Source organism: Acinonyx jubatus, chromosome E1 (assembly GCF_027475565.1).
Source record: "Acinonyx jubatus isolate Ajub_Pintada_27869175 chromosome E1, VMU_Ajub_asm_v1.0, whole genome shotgun sequence".
NCBI lineage: Eukaryota > Metazoa > Chordata > Mammalia > Carnivora > Felidae > Acinonyx > Acinonyx jubatus.
Genome location: NC_069397.1, coordinates 56,422,518 through 56,440,584, shown reverse-complemented (window position 1 = coordinate 56,440,584; position 18,067 = coordinate 56,422,518). Strand labels below are relative to the sequence as shown.

General features: G+C 59.3%; 2 protein-coding genes across 4 annotated transcripts; one reads left to right on the top strand and one right to left on the bottom strand.

The window, feature by feature from the left end:
* The first annotated feature begins 61 nt into the window (after positions 1–61).
* On the top strand, positions 62–10,497 carry TK1 (thymidine kinase 1). Of its 2 annotated transcripts, XM_027052558.2 has the most exons (7): positions 103–260; positions 365–396; positions 1,796–1,906; positions 4,303–4,396; positions 8,983–9,072; positions 9,451–9,570; positions 9,670–10,497. In XM_027052558.2, exons 1-7 carry the CDS (start codon positions 168–170, stop codon positions 9,865–9,867), a joined length of 738 nt encoding a protein of 245 aa, XP_026908359.1. In that variant the 5' UTR covers positions 103–167; the 3' UTR covers positions 9,868–10,497. The 2 variants fall into 2 exon arrangements, with proteins under 2 accessions (XP_026908358.1, XP_026908359.1); XM_027052557.2 differs by having other exon boundaries at positions 62–260; positions 9,451–10,497.
* Positions 10,498–11,679: 1,182 nt separating this feature from the next.
* SYNGR2 (synaptogyrin 2) lies at positions 11,680–15,596 on the bottom strand. 2 transcript variants are annotated; one of them, XM_027052559.2, is made up of 4 exons: positions 15,409–15,574; positions 13,360–13,597; positions 12,841–12,980; positions 11,680–12,752 (listed from the first exon to the last, which is right to left on the bottom strand). In XM_027052559.2, exons 1-4 carry the CDS (start codon positions 15,505–15,507, stop codon positions 12,555–12,557), a joined length of 675 nt encoding a protein of 224 aa, XP_026908360.1. In that variant the 5' UTR covers positions 15,508–15,574; the 3' UTR covers positions 11,680–12,554. The 2 variants fall into 2 exon arrangements, with proteins under 2 accessions (XP_026908360.1, XP_026908361.1); XM_027052560.2 differs by lacking the exon at positions 12,841–12,980 and having other exon boundaries at positions 15,409–15,596.
* Between the last annotated feature and the right edge of the window lie 2,471 nt (positions 15,597–18,067).

Sequence of the window (18,067 nt, the reverse complement as noted above, 5' to 3'; positions counted from 1 at the left end):
CTGCCCACTAGGGGCGGGCTGCGGTCAAACCTCCCGCCAGTCCGCGGCCGCGCGCTGATTGGCTCCCGGGCGCCGGCGCCGGCTCCCGATTGGCCAGCGCGCCGGGGATAAAGACGGGCGGCGCGGGAACCAGCTCCAGGCAGCTGGGCGGTGACACCTGAGGGTCCATGAGTGGCGAGCTTCTTAGGGGCGCCATGAGTTGCATCAACCTGCCCACCGTGCTGCCCGGCTCCCCCAGCAAGACCCGGGGGCAGATCCAGGTACGGGGGGCAGGTCCCAGCACGCGGGGGCGAGGGCGGGGGCGGGGTCGTGGCCGGGGGTCCGTGTGCAGTGGACCCCGAAGTGACCCCGCTTTCTCTCCTAGGTGATTCTAGGACCCATGTTCTCGGGAAAAAGGTAATGGCCTCGCGGGGCCAGGGCGGGCCGGGACCACTTCCTCCTCCACCCCTCCCTCCCGAGGGTCTGTCCTCCCCTGGCGCCTCTTGCGGGCCTGTCCCCCCTCTCGGACAGCCCCCCATCGTGCAGTCCCCCTAGGTCAGCCGCCACCGCCCGACCGCGCTTTCCCGCCCAGGATGCCGCTCCGCCCTTGGATCCGGTCCTGGAGGAGGCTCTCCCTCCCAGCCCGCCCAGTTTAGGCCCTCCCATTAGGGTCCGATAACCACCCGGGCCTTCGCGCAGCTGGGTGCAGCTGCTGACGGTTTGGCCCCTCGCTAGAGCCCTCTCAGAAAGGGGCAGCCAGGTCTCCTAATTTTTTTTTTTAATTTTAAGTATTTAACATTTTTTAATGTTTATTTATTTTTGAGAGGCAGGGAGAAAGAGCGTGAGTGGGGGAGGAACAGAGAGAGAGGGAGGCACAGAATCCCCAGCAGGCTCCAGGCTCCGAGCTGTCAGCACAGAGCCCCACGCAGGGGCTCCAACCCACAGACTGTGAGATCATGACCTGAGCCGAAGTCGGAGGCTTAACCGACTGAGCCACCGAGGCGCCTGTAAAACTTTAAGTATTCTAAGTTTAAGTTTATTTCATTTACGTATTTATTTATTTAAAGAAAGAGAGACAGAGTGAGCATCAGCAGGAGAGGGGCAGAGAGAGAGAGAGAGAGAGAGAGAGAGAGAAAATCCCAACCAGGCTCCAGACTGTCATCGCAGGTCCCAATGCCGGGCTCCAACTCACCACCCAGGCGACCATGACCTGAGCCGAAACCAAGGATTGGTGCCACCCAGGTGCCCCTAAAAATTTAACACTAAGGAGTCAGGCCAGGGGACCTTTGCTCCCCCGATGTGACAGGACCACTAGCTGACCTGGTGGGCTGGTGAGCCCCCTGAGTACCTCCCTCCGCCCTGGGGGACAGCTGCGGTGACGCTCAGGTGGGCTCTGGGATCCAGTGGCAAAGCGCCCTCTTTGGCACAAAAAGATTTTGTGACGTCAGTTCAGACTCTGTGAAGACCTCTGGAGTGAGGTTACTTTGGACTCCTCCCCTCTGCCTGTGGCCTTTGCCCTTCTCTGCCTCCTCCCCCGGCCACCTGGGGGGTTATCCCTTGCCACCCCCTACATGGAGAGCACGTCCTGCCCCGGCATGCCTTTATTATTCCTGGGCTCCCTAGGGACGTACAGTCTTGACATCCCTCTCAGGTCTAGACTGAACTCTCAGAGCACCGGCCCTCTCTGTCCTCACTGGTCTTGCTGTCCAAAGGCGCGGGCGTCAGGCTGCAGACCCCTAGACGGTGGTGGGGAGCCCAGCTTGTGCTGATAGAGTCTTCTTTGCCCCCTCTTAACCACTGTGCTCTGCTCTTGCAGTACTGAGCTGATGAGACGGGTCCGTCGCTTCCAGATCGCCCAGTACAAGTGCTTGGTCATCAAGTACGCCAAAGACACTCGCTATAGCAGCAGCTTCTCCACGCACGACCGGTCAGTGTCTGCTCTCTTCTGTCCTCTCCTAACACCTCCTCTGGAAGCCGGGTGGAATGGAAACTCACGGGGCGGGGGGGGGGGGGCTCGTGCCGACCGTGCAACTCGGCAGACTTTGAGGGCTGCTTGGCAAGGGATCTCAGGACTTGGCCTCTCACAGGATTCTAGCCCCGGGTTTCTTCACCAGGGGAGATTTTGCACCCCCTCCCCCCCTTCCCAGAGTCCATTTGGCAATGTCTGGGGACGTATTTATTTTTCACAACTGGAGCAGGCTAGGGGTGGCTGTTGGCGTCCCGTGGCTAGAGGCCAGAGATGCTGCTGAACATCCCACAATGCACAGGGCGGCACCGCCCCCCCCCCCCCCCCCCCAAATGTTGATCCTGCCCCAATTATCAACAGTGCCGTGCCCGGGCTGAGGAACCCTGCTCTGGAGGTTACAACTATACGGTTGCAAACTGGTTTTGTTGGGCCTGCACGGGGCTTTTTATGTAACTTTTCAGTTGCCCTGCCCTGGGGCTGATTCCCTGTGGCCTTGTGGCTTTTGTGCTTATCCCCTTCTATGTTTATCTGCCTGCACCTTGGGATCATTTCAGTCTGCAACCTGAGGTGGGGGGTGGAGGGTTACATTTAGTCTTACTCGGGCCTGTTCCTTGCTGCAGATTGGGGCCTGACACTTCTGAGCCTGGGACATTGTCTCTGCCCTTTGGACTTGTCCACCTGAGCTGGAGGCGGGGCTTGCAGCCTCAGAACCGCCTGATGTGTGGCTTCAGGGTGGGAGCATGGGGTTTTCTGAAGCCAGGCCGGTGGTGGGGTGGACAGTGCCCGGGGTTTGGAGTTAAGTGCCGGGATTTTCATGACCATTGCTTCCTGGCCGTGCTGTCTGATGTAGGCCACGTATGTCTTCCAGTTTGCTTCTTTCTCCCTGCCTTTTTTTTTTTTAATGTTTATTTATTTTTGAGAGAGAGAGAAAGACAGGGCACGCGTGGGGGAGGGGCAGAGAGAGGGAGGGGGACACAGAATCTGAAGCAGGCTCCAGGCTCCGAGCTGTCCGCACAGAGCCGAATGTGGGACTCGAACCCATGAACTGTGAGATCACGACCGGAGCTGAAGTCGGACGCGTAACGGACTGAGCCACCCAGGTGCCCCTGCTTCTTCCTCCTTAAAACACGCACTGGGCAGGGGAGCATCCAGGGAAGTCCGTGAAAGCAGGAGGCAGTACTGTGCAGTGATGAGAAGTCCCTCAGATCAGGGTCACATCTGAGCTCTGCCTATCTGAGCACAGGTGCTGTCTAACTCGGGCTGCAGCGGCTGGGACTGAGCCCCTGGCAGGAGTGACAGTTCCAGACACCCTGCCCTTGCCCGCCCTCTGGTCTTCTCTATTTGGGGATGAAAGGGGGAATTTAAAATGCAGGGAATACCATTTCATGCTCTTCCCAGATCTTGGAGTAGAATGATAGCACGGTAATAACTAAGCAGTGGTTGTGTTTTATGTTTTTCTAAATACACCTACAAACTGCTGAGCTTTAGTTAAGTACCAGCAGGAAAAGTGAAGACAAAGGAAAACAACACTGTGGAAAACAGAGACGCTATTTAAGAAGACAGAGAAAGGCATTTCTCTTCAGAAAGGGCCCTGGGTGTGGGAGCAGGATGCGGTCTAATGGCCTGGAACATTCCCACGTGTGACCTTTCACTTTCAAACCCTTCTGGATATGACTGTCCCCGCAGGGCACGCCAGGCAGCCGTGGGACCTTAGATATAAATCTTGGCTCTGCTGGTTAACAGCTCTGTGAGCTTGGAGAAACCCTTCAATCTGCCAGAAAAGTCAGATGGAGGGAACTCTAGAGAGCCGAAGGTTGGGGCTCTGGACTTATCTCTGCCAGGATACACAGGGCTCCGAGTCTGGTGCTAATGTTTGGCCCAGGGCCACGTTGGACTTCCCTGGGCACTTTCGCCTTTCATGGGCCCCTTCCGCCATAAAAAGAAAGAAGTAAAAAATTCTAGTTTGTGACTGCTTTGATCTAAAGACATCTGTAATGCAGGCTGAGTTATATTTACTTATTCCTTTTCTCATTTTTAAAACAAATTAAAGCCTTTCGTCTGCCCCGGCCCACTAAACCAAAGTGGGGAGGAGCTTTTGAGTCTCAGTAAAGCTTTGTATCGCGAGTTGCTAATTTCTAGTCCAAAGCATCCAGTGAAATAGCTTGTGTTGAATAACTGGTTTTCTGAGCATGGGCCTTTATTCTCCCCAGATGCCCTCCCACAGGCGCTAACTTCACGCTCCAGCCAAACAGTGCCGCGTGATTTGCGGGTAAGGCGGTCACGAGAGCTGTTCCCCGGCCCCTGCGTTCAGGCCCCCACTCCCTTGCCTTGCTCACGCCCTGGCTTTCTCTCCCCAGAAACACCATGGAGGCACTGCCAGCCTGCCTGCTCCGGGATGTGGCCCAGGAGGCCCTAGGCGTGGCTGTCATAGGCATCGACGAAGGGCAGTTTGTAAGTTGGTTTGTCCTGGCATTCTGCCTACAGACTCCCTATCTGTCCCCCCCCCTTGTCTGTCCTCTGCTGGCTTGGAAGGTATTCGTTCTATTTCTGGTCTTTTTTTTTTTCTTTTTCAGTTTTTTTTTTTAATGTTTGCCTGTTTTTTTTTTCATTTTTTTATTATGTTTCTGTATTTTTGAGAGGCAGAGAGAGAGTGTGTGAACGGGGGAGGGGCAGAGAGAGAGAGAGGGAGACACAGAATCCAAAGTAGGCTCCAGGCTCTGAGCTTGTCAGCACAGAGCCCGATGTGGGGCTCGAACTCACGAACCGTGAGATCATGACCCGAGCCGAAGTCCAATGCTCAACCAACTGAGCCACCCAGGCGCCCCAATGTTTGCTTATTTTTGAGAGAGAGCGAGACAGAACACGAGTGGGGGAAGGGCAGAGAGAGAGGGAGGCAGAGAATCCCAAGCGGACTCCAGGCTCTGAGCCGTCAGCACCGAGCCCGACACGGGGCTCGAACTCACAAACTGTGAGATCACGACCTGAGCCAAAGTCCGACGCCCAACTGACTGAGCCACCAGGCGTCCCTCAAAGACTCTATTCGTTTCTGGGATTTCTGGTTAGTTCTCTTTGTGTAGCTCCTGCTCTAATTCACATATCTTCATTTTTGTTTGCGAATTTACCGTTTTTTGTTTGTGTGGCGGCTGCTGTCCCTTTCCTTGTCTTTCCGAGAATCTTGTGTTAAAGGCTTTTCCGGCTCACTCTTTCCCTTTCTTCCGGAGTGCACTCTCTGGGTGAGCCTGCAGGTTGTCTTTCGTAGTCTTGGCGTCTTTCGTCTTTCGTGTGCTTTGGGAGTTTTTGTTTCCGCGAGTTCATCTGGAATGAATGAAACTGTAACTCTCTCCCCACAGGGCTCATTTCAGCCCTCTGGAGAGTTCTGAGTGCGTCTGTCTCCACCCAGTGCACTCGTGAGGGTGACGTGAGCTGCTGTAACAATCAGGCCCCAAATCTCAGCAGCCGAATAACATAGAACTTTATTGTGAGTCAGTGATGGGGAGGTCTGGCGACACGGCTTCTACAATTTCCCTGGGTGGGCGCGTCCTGACACAGAAATTGGGCGAAGGTGGAGGGTCCCCTGTACTGCCTATTTATTCTACCTCTGTGCCCTGAAATTCTTCTGTGTGTGTGTTTGGTGAGTGGGTATTGATTGTTGCAGGGAGAACCCACAGCGTGGGAACCAGGGACCTCTCACAGAGGGAGCCAGAGAGGGCTTGTGGGGGATCATTTTGGGGAGGCTTCTAAGAGGCTGGCCTGACTCTCGATTCTGTGCCCTCGGGAAGGGAGTAACTGACCGGCCTCTTCAACCTTCCCCCTAGGGAGGAGGGGGGACCAGGAGGCGGAGGCTGAGTCGGTAAAGCAGCAGTGGTCACTCCTCCTGGGCAGGAAGGGGGAACGTGTGGTCCTCCGTAACCTGGACAGTGTTCACGTCTGTCTCTGTGCTCAGACAGGATTACGGAGGGTCTTGGTTTCATCTTGACCCATCCCAGTCGAGGAGTGGCCTTGCCAGATGCGAATGTTCCGTGAAATGAATTTCGCTCTACGTGGTACCACCGGGGCCCAGCTGCCAACGCCAGGCCAGCTCCTGCTGTGGGGGCTGCTCTTCTCTTTTTGCAGCCCAGAAAAGCAAACAAAAACTCATTACGTGTTGGTCTGCATCCATCTAGTCTTTCTAGATGTGTATTTTTAAATAGCGCGAGCTCCATCGGGTGTTGGATGTTCGCGACGGATCGCGGGAATCTCCTGAAGCCAAGACCACCCTGTATTTAGCTAACTTGATGATAAATTATTCGTAAATAATAAATAAGTAAATAGAGTGGGCTTCTATCGCATGGTTGACCATTTACCCATGTCAGCAAATGTGCAATATTCATTCATTGATTCATTCATTCCTAAGTATTTTCTGGGCTTGTGCCCCATGCCAGCAGTGTTCTTGGTGTTGGGGGGGATGGGTACAGCCAGAGTCTCCCCCCTTGAGCATCCTTTCTAGTTCCTAGTCTAGTCTCTCCTTTCTAGGGAGAGAACGATGTCCTAGGTCAGGTGGGGACAACTGGACAGATGGGCAATGTGAAGGGGACAGAGCTACGGTGAGGTGGTCAGAAAGGGGTCTGAGGGAGAGCCAGGGAGTGAGCTGCTGGCCGGCTGGGTGTGTCCAGGGGCAGGATGGAGGCAGGTGGCTCTGGGCAGGCTAGCAGGGAAGACTCAGGAATTAGCCTGGGCAGAGCCCGCCAAAGGGCGGCCCCGCTGACAGAGAGCGGATGACAGGACAGTGTGACCACTGGGCCTCTGCAGAAATCCCCAGGAGAGAGGGGAGGAGTAAGGGGCAGGTGGCAGAGCTTGCACGCATGTGCACACGCACACGCACACACACACACACACACACACACACACACACACATGAACACACACCCCAGTGAAAGTTTGTCTCATCGCTGCTGTCTGATGTCTGTGTCCATGTTTACAGGCTACTTGTATTTATTTCTCCTTTTTCCAATGGCCTCTGAAGGGCTTCCACTCATTTTTCTCTTGGTTTCTCCCTTCTCCAGTGGACCTGAAGTGGCCGATGCCACTTTGTCACATGGTCTGCTTCTTTCTTCCTTGTTTATGTGCCCCGGAGATCTGTCTGTGGCATTCCGTTTCATGTTTTACCACTCATGGCCAAACGTTTTGCTTTGTCACGTCCTTTATCCCTTGCTTCTGTGGCCTCTGCCCCTTCAAGGCCGGCCTGTCTGCCAGGAAGCAGAGGCCTGGGCTGGGGCAGGGCCAGGGGTCATTGGGCTGCACATCTCGAGCCAGCCGGCTCTTGGCAGGAAGACAGCAGCGGTGAAAATCCACTCGTAGGCTTCCTAATCTCTTCTTTGGGTTCTTTCCCCTTCATGAGAACTCGTTTGGGAAGTGGCTCATTGCAGGTCGCCCGGAGGTGTAGAACAGGCCGCTGGACTCGGGTGGGCAAACTCGTCCCCAGCAAGAAACCTCCCGGTACTTTCCTCCGTGGGTCTCGTGATTATTTTTGTCTACCAAGAAAACCTGAAATTTACTAAGTACTTTGAGGTTCTGTTTTAAAGTATTTTTCTTTTGAGGTTGTTTATTTTGAGAGAGAGAGAGATAGCACGGGTGGGAGAGGAACAGAGAGAGAGAGAGAGAGAGAGGATCCTAAGCATGTTCCACCTTTCCAGCTTGGAGCCCGCTGTGGGGCTCGAACTCACGAGACGGGGAGATCATGACCTGAGCCAAAACCAAGGGTCGGATGCTCCATAGACTGAGTCCCCCAGGCACCCCGAGGTTCTACTTTAAGTGTAACCTGTAATATTTTCCTAGGGCTGCCCTAACAGTTACCACAGACCAGGCAGCTGAAACAGCAGGAATTGATTTTCCCAATTCTGGAGGCCCAAAACCCGACATCAGGGTGTGGGCAGGCTCCTTTCCCTCTCAGGGCCCTGAGGGGAAGGGTGTGCCCGGCCTCTCTCCTTGGAAATGTGTGGAGACCGTTTGCTTTGCGACAATTTAGGGAGGGAGGCGTTTACTGGCTGAGAGCTCCTTGCAGGCTGGGAGCTGCATTTCTGTCACCTGTGACGGAGTGGGGACACGTGCGTGACGGTGCAGGAGTCGTGGGTGTTTCTGTAGCTCGGGACTGGCCAGCCCCACAGAGGGGAGTCGCGTCTGGCTTCTTCGGCCGAATCGTACTTGAATTGCTCATGATTTTTCTAGCCACCCTCACGGGACCTGTCTTGCCAACTGTCCAGGTCTCGGTAACCTTGCACCTCGATAAATGCGCCAAGTCAGGCCTGATGGCTTGGAGAGAGACCCTGCTGCCCAAAGACAAGCACGTGCGTCTCCCAGCCCGAAGGCCAATCCGGATAGACTAACACAATCAGCCGAAGGCAGTGGGATTGACCGGTGACAGCTTGCCCGAGCATCTGCAGAAGTTGCGACCTCACCCTGGGCCACTTAAAATCACAGTTGATTTACCAAGTACACGCGGGGCCCGCTGTGGCGTCCTGCTCCGTAAATGGCCAGTGGAACCCCGACCCCTTCTTGAGGCATCAGATGGCACATTATTCCCTATATGAGTGCCTCCGATCCTTAAACAACACCGAGGGCGGTCCTTGCCATTTCTAAGGTTCAGAAACGTGAAGTCCTTGCCAAGGTCACCAAGCACACGGGTCCCACCAGAGCAGGGTTCAAGGCAGGCAGCCCTCTGGCCTGAGCTTTTGGCCACCGCGGTTTTAGACTGCCTCCAGGGGGGGGGCCACATCACCTGGCGACAGGTCCGTGGTGCTGTGCTGGGGCCTGGAGCCCACCTATTCTGTCCCTATTCTGTCCCGGTGGCCGGTGAGGCGGCATGGGTGGTTGTGGGTGCACATGGCTGTGTGCCGTGGGGCAACCACAGGAACGCCGGTCTCCTCATCGGGGCACTGGCGGGAGCGTTGGGGTCGCCCTGTTCTCATGCTCCACGCTGACCGGTGGCAGTGTCTCTCCGTGGCTGCTGCAAGCTGCTCGGGGTGGAAACCCACTGCCCTCCCCCCTCCGCCCCCTCCCAGTTCCCAGACATCGTGGAGTTCAGCGAGACTATGGCCAACGCCGGGAAGACCGTGATTGTGGCTGCACTGGATGGGACCTTCCAGAGGAAGGTGAGTCGTCTGATCCAGGTCTTGGGAAGGGGTCTGGCGGGAGAAGGGGGCCCGGGGAGGAGCAGGGACAGCCCAGCTAGCCTTTGCTCTCAGCGCGGTGCCACCTGGATGACTGGGGCTTAGCCCTTGGGGGGCACTCTGAGCGGCTCAGGCTGAGCCGGGCACTCAGGTGAGCGGGACCCAGGCCCCCCGGGGTTTGCCTGGGAGCGAGTCCATCCCAGTCTGGGTGCTGGGGGTGTTGCAGGGGACGGCACTCTGGGGAAAGCAAGGTCAAGGCAAAGTGCCCCTGTGTCCGTGCTTGTGAGTCAAGGGGTTGCAAGGAAAGACCCGCCTGGCGAGGTGGATGCGCCCAGAGGCTGTCTCTCCCCCGGAACGTAGGCCTTCGGGACCATCCTGAACCTGGTGCCCCTGGCGGAGAGTGTTGTGAAGCTGACGGCGGTGTGCATGGAGTGCTTCCGCGAAGCCGCCTATACCAAGAGGCTGGGCGCGGAGAAGGAGGTAGCCGCCACCTGCCTTCTCCAGGGGTGGAGGGGGGAGGGTGGCCCGGAGGCGCCCCGCCCCGCCTCAGCCCATGGCTCTTTGCATCCCCGCGGCCAGGTCGAGGTGATCGGGGGCGCAGACAAATACCACTCCGTGTGCCGCCTGTGCTACTTCAAGAAGGCCTCGGGTCTGCCCGCCGGGCCGGACGGCAAGGAGAATAAGAACTGCCCGCTGCTGGGGAAGCCAGGAGAGGCCTCGGGGGCCCGCAAGCTGTTTGCTCCGCATCAGATCCTGCAGTGCAGCTCGGCCAACTGAGGTGTGGGCGCCTGGGGAGCGCCCGCTCCCTTCCCGCTGCCGCCCCCTGGCGGATGCTTGCAGGACTGCCCCCGCCCTCGTGCGGCGCAGCCTTTCCAGAAGAGGAAGTGGAGGGGGGGTGGGGTGCGGGGACGGAACTTTCGGCGGTGCGCTTTCCCCGGGCTGGTGGTCTGCACGTCCTGTTTCCCCTTTCCTGCCCGCTGGCGCTTTCTTGGTTCCCTTCCCCGCTGCGGATCCACTCCTGAGCTCAGGGTCTGGCCACCCACCGCGGACACCCGCCCCCTCCTCCCGTGGGGTGAGGGGCCGAGCCACACACTGGCGACACTACCGCTGGCCGCTTCTTCCTCCTTGTGGCTTTCACTGTTGAGTTTCTGTTCTCGCTGGGAAGTCCGTTCCCCAGTTGCTCCGGCTCAGCACAGTGTCATCCCACGCAAAAATTTCTGTTGGCCTGGAAAGGGCTCCTGGTCCCTCGGGGTGGCTGGACTTGTGCCTTCTGGCTTCCCTTTGGGCTAAAAGCTCTTCCCTCTCTCTGGTGGTCATTTTCTCCAGAATTACAGCTTCTCTCACACGGGGGACACTTACCCTAGTGGGGCCCAGATCCCAGGGGCTTATCTTTTAAGGGGGGGGGGGGTAGGGTGAGTAGGGGCAGAGGTAGCTGGGGACAGGGTCTCTGATTCTGTTGTGCGTGAAATTAATAACTAATATTAAAATTTACTGGTTGGTGGGAGCACATGTGTCTTTAACAGCCTGGGATGCCCTGGGTCTCCCTGTCGACAGCTCTGATGGGACCATGGTTGGGGATTTCTTTCCAGAGCGTTTTTAGCACTACCTGCTGGTCTCTTAGCCACAACACTTTAACTGAGAAGCGCCTCGAAGCGCGTCCCAAGAGGCACATTTGCTTGCTCTCCTGTCTGGACAGGTTTAGGACAAAATGGGTGGATGGAGGAGGCTGGGGCCCGGGACGGAAAGACAAGGCTATACTCGGGGCTGCCCGCTGGGGCTGTGGGGTCAGGTTTTGTTTGTGAAACAGACACTTGATAGTTCAGGAGCCCAGAAGACTAGCTCAGCTGTACCTTGTAACATGGGCCGTCAGTGGCTTGCATGGAGGCCAGAACCTTCTGGGGTTGGGTGTACCCACCAATGGAGATGGGATGGGGGTTCTGGGGTGGCCTCCTCGCCCTGGCCTGCCTCCCCTTTGCTCTATTCCAGCTTGCTAGTGACTGGTCCCGAATTACAGTGAGGCATTTGCAGAACCCTATGAGTGTCTACTCGATTTTGAAACTAACAGGCCCACTTTTGACAGTTCTTGCTGTCTCTGCTCCAAAAGGGAAGTGAGGTGCTTCAGGGGCCCTGGCCTTTCCTGCTAGAGATGGGCTCACTCCCTCAGGGTGGGCCATCCCGGGACGGGCTGCAGACGTGCGGACCCCTGTCTGCTAGAAGTGGAGGCCTCTGGGCCCTGCCGGATCACTCCGCACTCTGCTAAGAGGGTTGGGAAGGAAAGGGTTACCGCGCAGGGTCCGCTCCCAGGGGCCCCGACCCCAACTCCAGCAAGGGCACAGCAGGGCCCTGGCAAGGCAGTCCAGAAAGACTGTCTTGTTTACAAGCTGAGCACAGTTGCTATTTTAAGATGCTGTTGGACGGCAGTGTGAGGAATGAGACCCCAGACAAGTGCGCGCGCGCCGGGCGTGCTGGAGGGGCACACTGCCGTGACTTCAAAATGCAAGTTCATAAAGCAGCCCCCTCCCAGGGTGCATCCCAGAGTGGAATCTCTCTCCAACCCCTGGGCTGAGGCCCAACTGATGACCCTGGAGATTATGAACGAGAAAACCATTTATTCCGTCTTCAAATCAGTCTAACAGAACCAAGGGTCTGCATCTTACCCCCAAGGCTTTTTAATACATTCAAAACAGCCCAGGGGCTGTGGATACACCCCACACCTCACAGTGGCAGAGTATTTACATAAAGCTGGGTGTTTTCCGGCAGGCAAAGCCCCTCCCGGTTGCCAAGGGCTGGGAGCAAGGCGGAGGGAATGCCTCCCGGTGCCCCCTGGGGTGGGCATCCAGCGCCACGGCTGGCAGGCCGGCAGGCAGGCAGGCAGTCCGGAGGCACTGGCATGGGGCAATGACCCTAGATCCAAGAGCAAGCAGATGCTACAGCAGTGAGCACGGGGCTGCTGGCTCCCAGGGCAGGCAGGGGGCTGGGGACACAGCAGCGCCAGGAGGTGGGGAACAAACCTGAGTGAGCAGGAAAGGGGGCCCTGGCCCCACAGTCTCCTCTTTGGCACAGAACCCCGAGTAACCGTGGCCGCCAGGGCCCAGGTCCTGGACCTGGGCCCGGCTCCTTTGGGCTGGGGAGAAGCTAAGGCACTTGTCAAAGCAGCGTGTCAGGCACTTCTAGCTATTCCAACTGGGGTTGGGGATCATTAAAAGCAATGACAAAACACATCTGGCTAAAAACCCTTTTCTAAAAAATGCCCTTGAGGAGTGGGTGGGCGAAGCCCTTGCTAGAGGGAGCCTGGCAGCCAGGGCAGGGGAAGCGGGGGCTCTCCAGGCCGTGCGCGGCTCCGACGGGCACCCGGCAGGGTGAGGGGGCCGCAGCTCCAGGAGGCGAAGCTCACGGGAGGAGTCCAGCATAGAGCGAAGGCCCCCGAGCGCCCTCTCTGCTCCCCTGACCGTTCCGGCCACAGCTCAGTACACAGGGGGCGGCTGGTAGCCCTCCGTGGTCTCAGCGTTCTGGGTGAAGGGCGGTTGTTGGTAGTTGTCCACAGACGCACCAGGGTAGGAGGCGTAGGCGGTGCCGGGGTCTGGAGTGGGGTCCACGTAGTTTTGGATGAAGTCGTCCACGCCGGCCTTGTAGCGCTGGTAGGCCAGGGAGGCCAGCACGCCCTGCAGGGAGCCCCGAGGTTTGGGTTCCTCAGCCTTCCGCCACCCTTCTCCAAAGACACTGCACCCCTGCTCGCCCCGGCCCACCTACCCAGGAGAAGATGGAGAAGAAGCTGAAGGTGATGGCTGCCCGGGCCGAGTCGGCCCCCACTAGCACGTCTTCCGCCTTGGTGGCCACCCACTGGTTGGTGAGGAAGCAGAAACCAACGAACCACAGGAAAGTCCAGAAAGCTGGGAAGAAGGCCAGAAGGGCAAGGTCACTTCCACGGAGGCAGGGGCGGTCTGGGGACCCAGGAGGGGCCCCCTGTGGGGGCGGCGATGGCGAGGCCCTGTGGCAGGGATCTCCCAGAAGCCTCCAGGAGTGTGAAGGGCACTGATGCGGAAGCCAGGGTGGCGACCTGGGTGCCTGGCTCGAAGGTCCCGTGATTGTCACTCAACTCCGGTGGGCTTAAGCAGACTCACAGAAATCCCTGTGTGCAAGCCGGTCTGCTTGGGTAGGGGCTGCCCTCGGTTCCCCCTGAGGTTGCCGAGGCCCTGCCATCCCAGAACCCTCTTAGGAACACTCCTATTCACCTCCCCCAAGTCAACTGGGGGTCCCGCTGGAAGGTACCTGAGAAGAGCAGGTCGCTGATGACCAGGTATTTGCGGTCAGTGGCGTTGCTGATCTGGGGGAAATAGGCGTCAACCACTAGGAAGGCGGCCGAGGCCAGGAAGGCTAGCACCCCAATGGCGCTGCCATAGCCGCACGCGTCCTCGTTGTGGTTGAACACGCAGTATTTCTGTTGGGACTGGTGGGTGTTGCTGTAGCCCTCGCCGAAAATGCACGAGAACACGATCAACGCAAAGACCTGAGGGGACAGGTGGGGAAGGGCTGAGCGGTCGCCAGACAAGCCCCACGGCGGGCACACGTGAGAGGGACCCTGGGCTCCCCCACTGCAGCTGTTCCCCTTTGGGACGGCAGGCACCAGGGCCCCCTCTGAACTTGGAGACTCAGCTCGTAAGCAAGTTGCTTCTGGCTGGTGCACAGTCCCCACTTCTCCGTGCTCCCGGGCCACCTGCAGGTGCCAGCACAGTTGCCATCACCGGGGGCACGGCGGGAGATTCTTGGACCAGGGGCTGGTGGGGAACGGACGGGGATCTCCTGGGAGGGAGATCCCCACCCCGGCTGCCTGCCGGGAAGGGCCATCGTGGTTCCGTAGGAGATGGGCCACAAAGTCACAGAAACCCAGGCCTGGAGTCACCCCCAGATCACCTTCTGCTTGAATCACCTCTGCAGAGCCCAACCTCTGCCCCAAAACCTGGGTGATGAAAGACCCCCCCCCCCACCTCTCAGGAAAGCCGCACCAGTGTGCCCTGAGCTGGAACCCGTGTCCCCAGACTCCCACTTCTTGGAGCCCCCTCCCACTCTTTCCTGCTCCAGGCTGCTCCCCCCGCCCCCCCCCCCCCCCCAGTTTGGCCAGCTTTCTTCCTACAAGGACTCCTGGCCTCTTTGGCATCCTGACCCTCCCCTCTGAGGGCCCCCCAGGCTAGTCTGACTGGCAGGCCTGTGGATACAGTTCTGCACTCAGAACCCTGAAGGTCCTGGGCGGGGGTGGAAGGGGGTTCACCAGCCAGAACTCTGGGAGGGGCTCTAGGCCCTTGGGAACAGCCTCATGTGGCCTCCTCTCCTCCCCAGACGTCAAGGCCACCACCCATCCCCACCCCATGTCAGCAGATGCGGGACGGTCTGGACACCTGGCTCCCACTAGGACAGGCACAGGCCTCTCCCTTGCCCTGCCCGGACAAGGCCCTCTGAATAGACTCTGGAGCTGGCAGTCACAAGCCCCACCCCCAGCTGGGGATGAAGCCGGAACTCCCCGATGCTGGGAGCAGTGTGCCAGCCCCGACTCCTGGCACAGCTGTCCCGACACACGGGGCATCTGCTCCTTGGATCAGACCCCACGGTCAGGCAGGGAGGGGGCATGGGTGCCACCAGGGCACCTCAGAAGGCTCCAGTCCCAGGCAGGCATGGTGAGGGCACTTAGTCCCAGCCCTCTGCCTGCCCACACTAACACCTTGTCCAGCTCCAGGCGCTGGTTGTCCAAAATCCTGTGCCCCGCCCCCCTCCAACCCCCTTACCCCCGGTAATCTGGTGCTGGAGGGATGCCCTACCCTCCCTGGGAAGGGTACATCCTGGGGTCACCTGATCTTGGGTGGGGAAGCAGGCACGTGACTTGCTCCCCGAGTGGAGGGGAGACCCCATTACCCAACGTGGCTTGGGAAAGCCCCTTCCGGATGAATTCCCCCAGCAGAGAGTCCCAGCACGGCGGCCACCTGTCCTGGAGCTGCCCCAAGCTCCTCCCACCGCCAGCAGGGCGACAGGCCTGCTCCCCCGCGGCGCCTCCGGGCCACCCCGCGCCCGGGCCCGGCCGGTGGGGGGCAGTGGGGACCAGGGGAAGCCGGGGAAAGCTGCGGCGCTCGAGTGGCGGCCGGCGGGGCCCGGAGGATGGAGGGCGGCGGGGCCCGGGCCCCCTCGCCGGCCCCACGCGCGCCACCCGCACCCCTCCCCCGGGCCTCGGCCGCCGCCACCTGTCGCGCTCGCAGGCTCGCGGCACCCCCTCCCCCGCCCGGTCCCCGGCGGCGGAGTCCGGTTGCCCCGCCCGGCTCCCCACCCGCTCACCATGCACACGGCGCGCGCCACCACCTGCGGCTGCGTCAGGAAGCGCCACAGGTCGAAGGAGCCGCCTGCCTTGGCCGCGCCGTAGGCCCCGCTCTCCATGTCGCCTCCGCCGCCGCCGCCGCCGTAGCCGCCGCCGCCAGCCTAGGACCCTGCCACCACCCCGCCCCGGCCCGCCCCGGCCCCGCCCCCAGGGGCGTGGCCAGCGCGGCCCCAGGGACCGAGGGCAAAATGCGGTCCGCAGCCAGCGGCGAGCAGAGCGGCCCGGACGCTCCGACGGCTGGGCCTGCCTGCGTTCTGGCGGCCGACAAACGTCCAGCCCACGTCGTGGCGGGGGCCGCGTCCCCCTGCCCCCAGCAAGGGGCCAGAGAGTCCCCAGGAAGAGAGGGACGCCAGGAGGGCCCGCCCCTCTGCCCCACCCACACTTTGCCCCCTGCCCTCCCGCCTTCTCCAGGAAGCCCAGCAGATAGATGCCTGTCTGGGCCTCACCCGCCCAGGACCCAGGCTCAGAAGCACCCCCTCTTTTCTCCCCATTCCATCCCAAACCCCAGCCCACAGCCTGGACGCCCTCCTCGACTGGCCTGTCGCTCTTTGCTCCTGTCTGGAGCTAAGCCTGGGGGTGGTGCCGAGGACCCTCTCCGCAAATTTTCCGGGTCTGAGCCAGGCCCCAGGGGTGTGTGACTTCAGACTTCCATGCCCAAGATGGTATGCAGACAGAAACAAAGTTTCCAGGGTGACAGGCAGAGGGCAGAGTTTAACCCAGCCCTGCCCCACCCCAACATCTTTAGAGCATCTCAACAGGGAAGGCTGATGGGGTGGGGTGGGGGTGCGCTCCCTAGGGGCCACGGACTGACCGGAAGGGAAAAATTCCAGACAGTTTTTGCTAGTTGCGGGTAAGGATTAATGAGTGGGTGCTGGGGGGGGGGGCGGTGCTCAGAATCCTCCCAGGTGAGCCCCACAGTGACAGGCGACTAGGCCACGAGGAGATGGGGTGCCACACCAGGGAAGAGGGGAGCAGGGGTGGGGGAGGAGGAGGGGACGCTGAGTGGGTTGTTGCAGCTGGGCCTTTTCACAGTCTACCCCACCCTCTCCCCAGACCTGCACGGATGGTGAGGACAGGGGCCACACAGAGGTCCCCCCACTTCCTGTGGACCTCCCCTGCCATCACAGGCCCTTCTATTCATTCCATCCCCGTCCTGAAATTGTCACACTAACACCATGTGTGTTCGTGGAAGAACACCAGCCTTCAAGAATCAAGGCCGGCAGGGATTTCCTTCATTCAAATGGCGAGTCCTTCCGTAGGGGACAGACAGCCAGGGCCCTCCTGAGGGGACTCTGCCGAGCCCGCATCGTCTGGCCACAGCCTTGATGATAAAGGAGTTAAGATTCCAGGTTAGGCAAGCACACCTCTCAGCCACCCCTCCCAAGGCCTCCAGGAATTTTATGGTGCCAAGCGCATCAGTGCCCTGGGCAGGAGAAGGGGTATAAGGCTTAGTCACTCCACTAAATGAAGGGGGCACTGAATCACCAAGAGGGCAAGCGTCGGCTCCTGGTCACGTGGCAAGGGAGAGCCTGGTCTCCGTATCCCATTTATATATTAAAAAAATTTTTTTTTAAGTTTATTTATTATTGAGAGACAGAGAGACACAGAGCATGAGCAGGGGAGGGGCAGAGAGAATCCCAAGCAGGCTCCAGGCTCCGAGCTGTCAGCACAGAGCCCGACGCAGGGCTCGAACTCACACACTGCGAGATCATGACCTGAGCGGAAGTCGGTCGCTCAACCGACTGAGTCACCCAGGTGCCCTTCTATATCCCCTTTATAAAAGGGAAAACCGAGGCTCAGAGAGGTGACGCGGCTCCCCCAGGAGTCTGGCCTCTGGAAAGGACAGAGACGGGAGGAAGGGACACTGACGTGAGACGAGGAGCGTGCCAAGGACAGACTCCCGGACAGCGGCCACTGAAAAGCTTGGCCAGGGAGGGAGGAAGACAACCAGGAGATGGCCGTGTCTAGAGACCAAGGCAGGTGAGAAGTTCACGGGGCAGAGGTTGTTGCTGCCAAAGGCCAGACAGGTGCAACACGCAGAGGCCTGTGGGGCTTGGGGACAGACAACACAAAGGCCCGGTCGCTTTACAAGTCAGTGAACCGAGAGCCTTAGACAGGGGACCCCAGGAGGTCCAGCCCCTGCCTCTTGTCACCAGCTGGGAAGCACCGACCTATGTGGTTCCCACGGAGAACAGAAGCCCCTGATCCAGCCTGGTCCCCAGGAGGCTTCAACCCCGCTCCTCGTGTCCCTCCCCAGACCCATCAGGAATACAGGCGAATGCCCCACCCGGAGGCCAACTGACTCCATCACAGGGGAGTGTTGGTCGGGGTCAGATAAAGCCACGGAAGTGCAAGCCCTCAGCAGACACGTGGCACACAGTAGGCCCTTCATAAACTCTTGCAGGTGATGCATGAGCCACATGGCCCTTCGTTTGCCCTGGAGGCAGCCCTGTCCTCCAAACCCGCCACCCGGCCTCCTTCTCGCTGCCCCCCACATCCTGCACCCATTTCCTACCCGATCCGCGGTAGGGTTGCCCAGCAACCCAGAGGCAACAGCGGCAATGGAGGTGAGGCTACCAACCAGCCAGCACAGAGGTGGGTACCAGGGGCAGCTGCCCC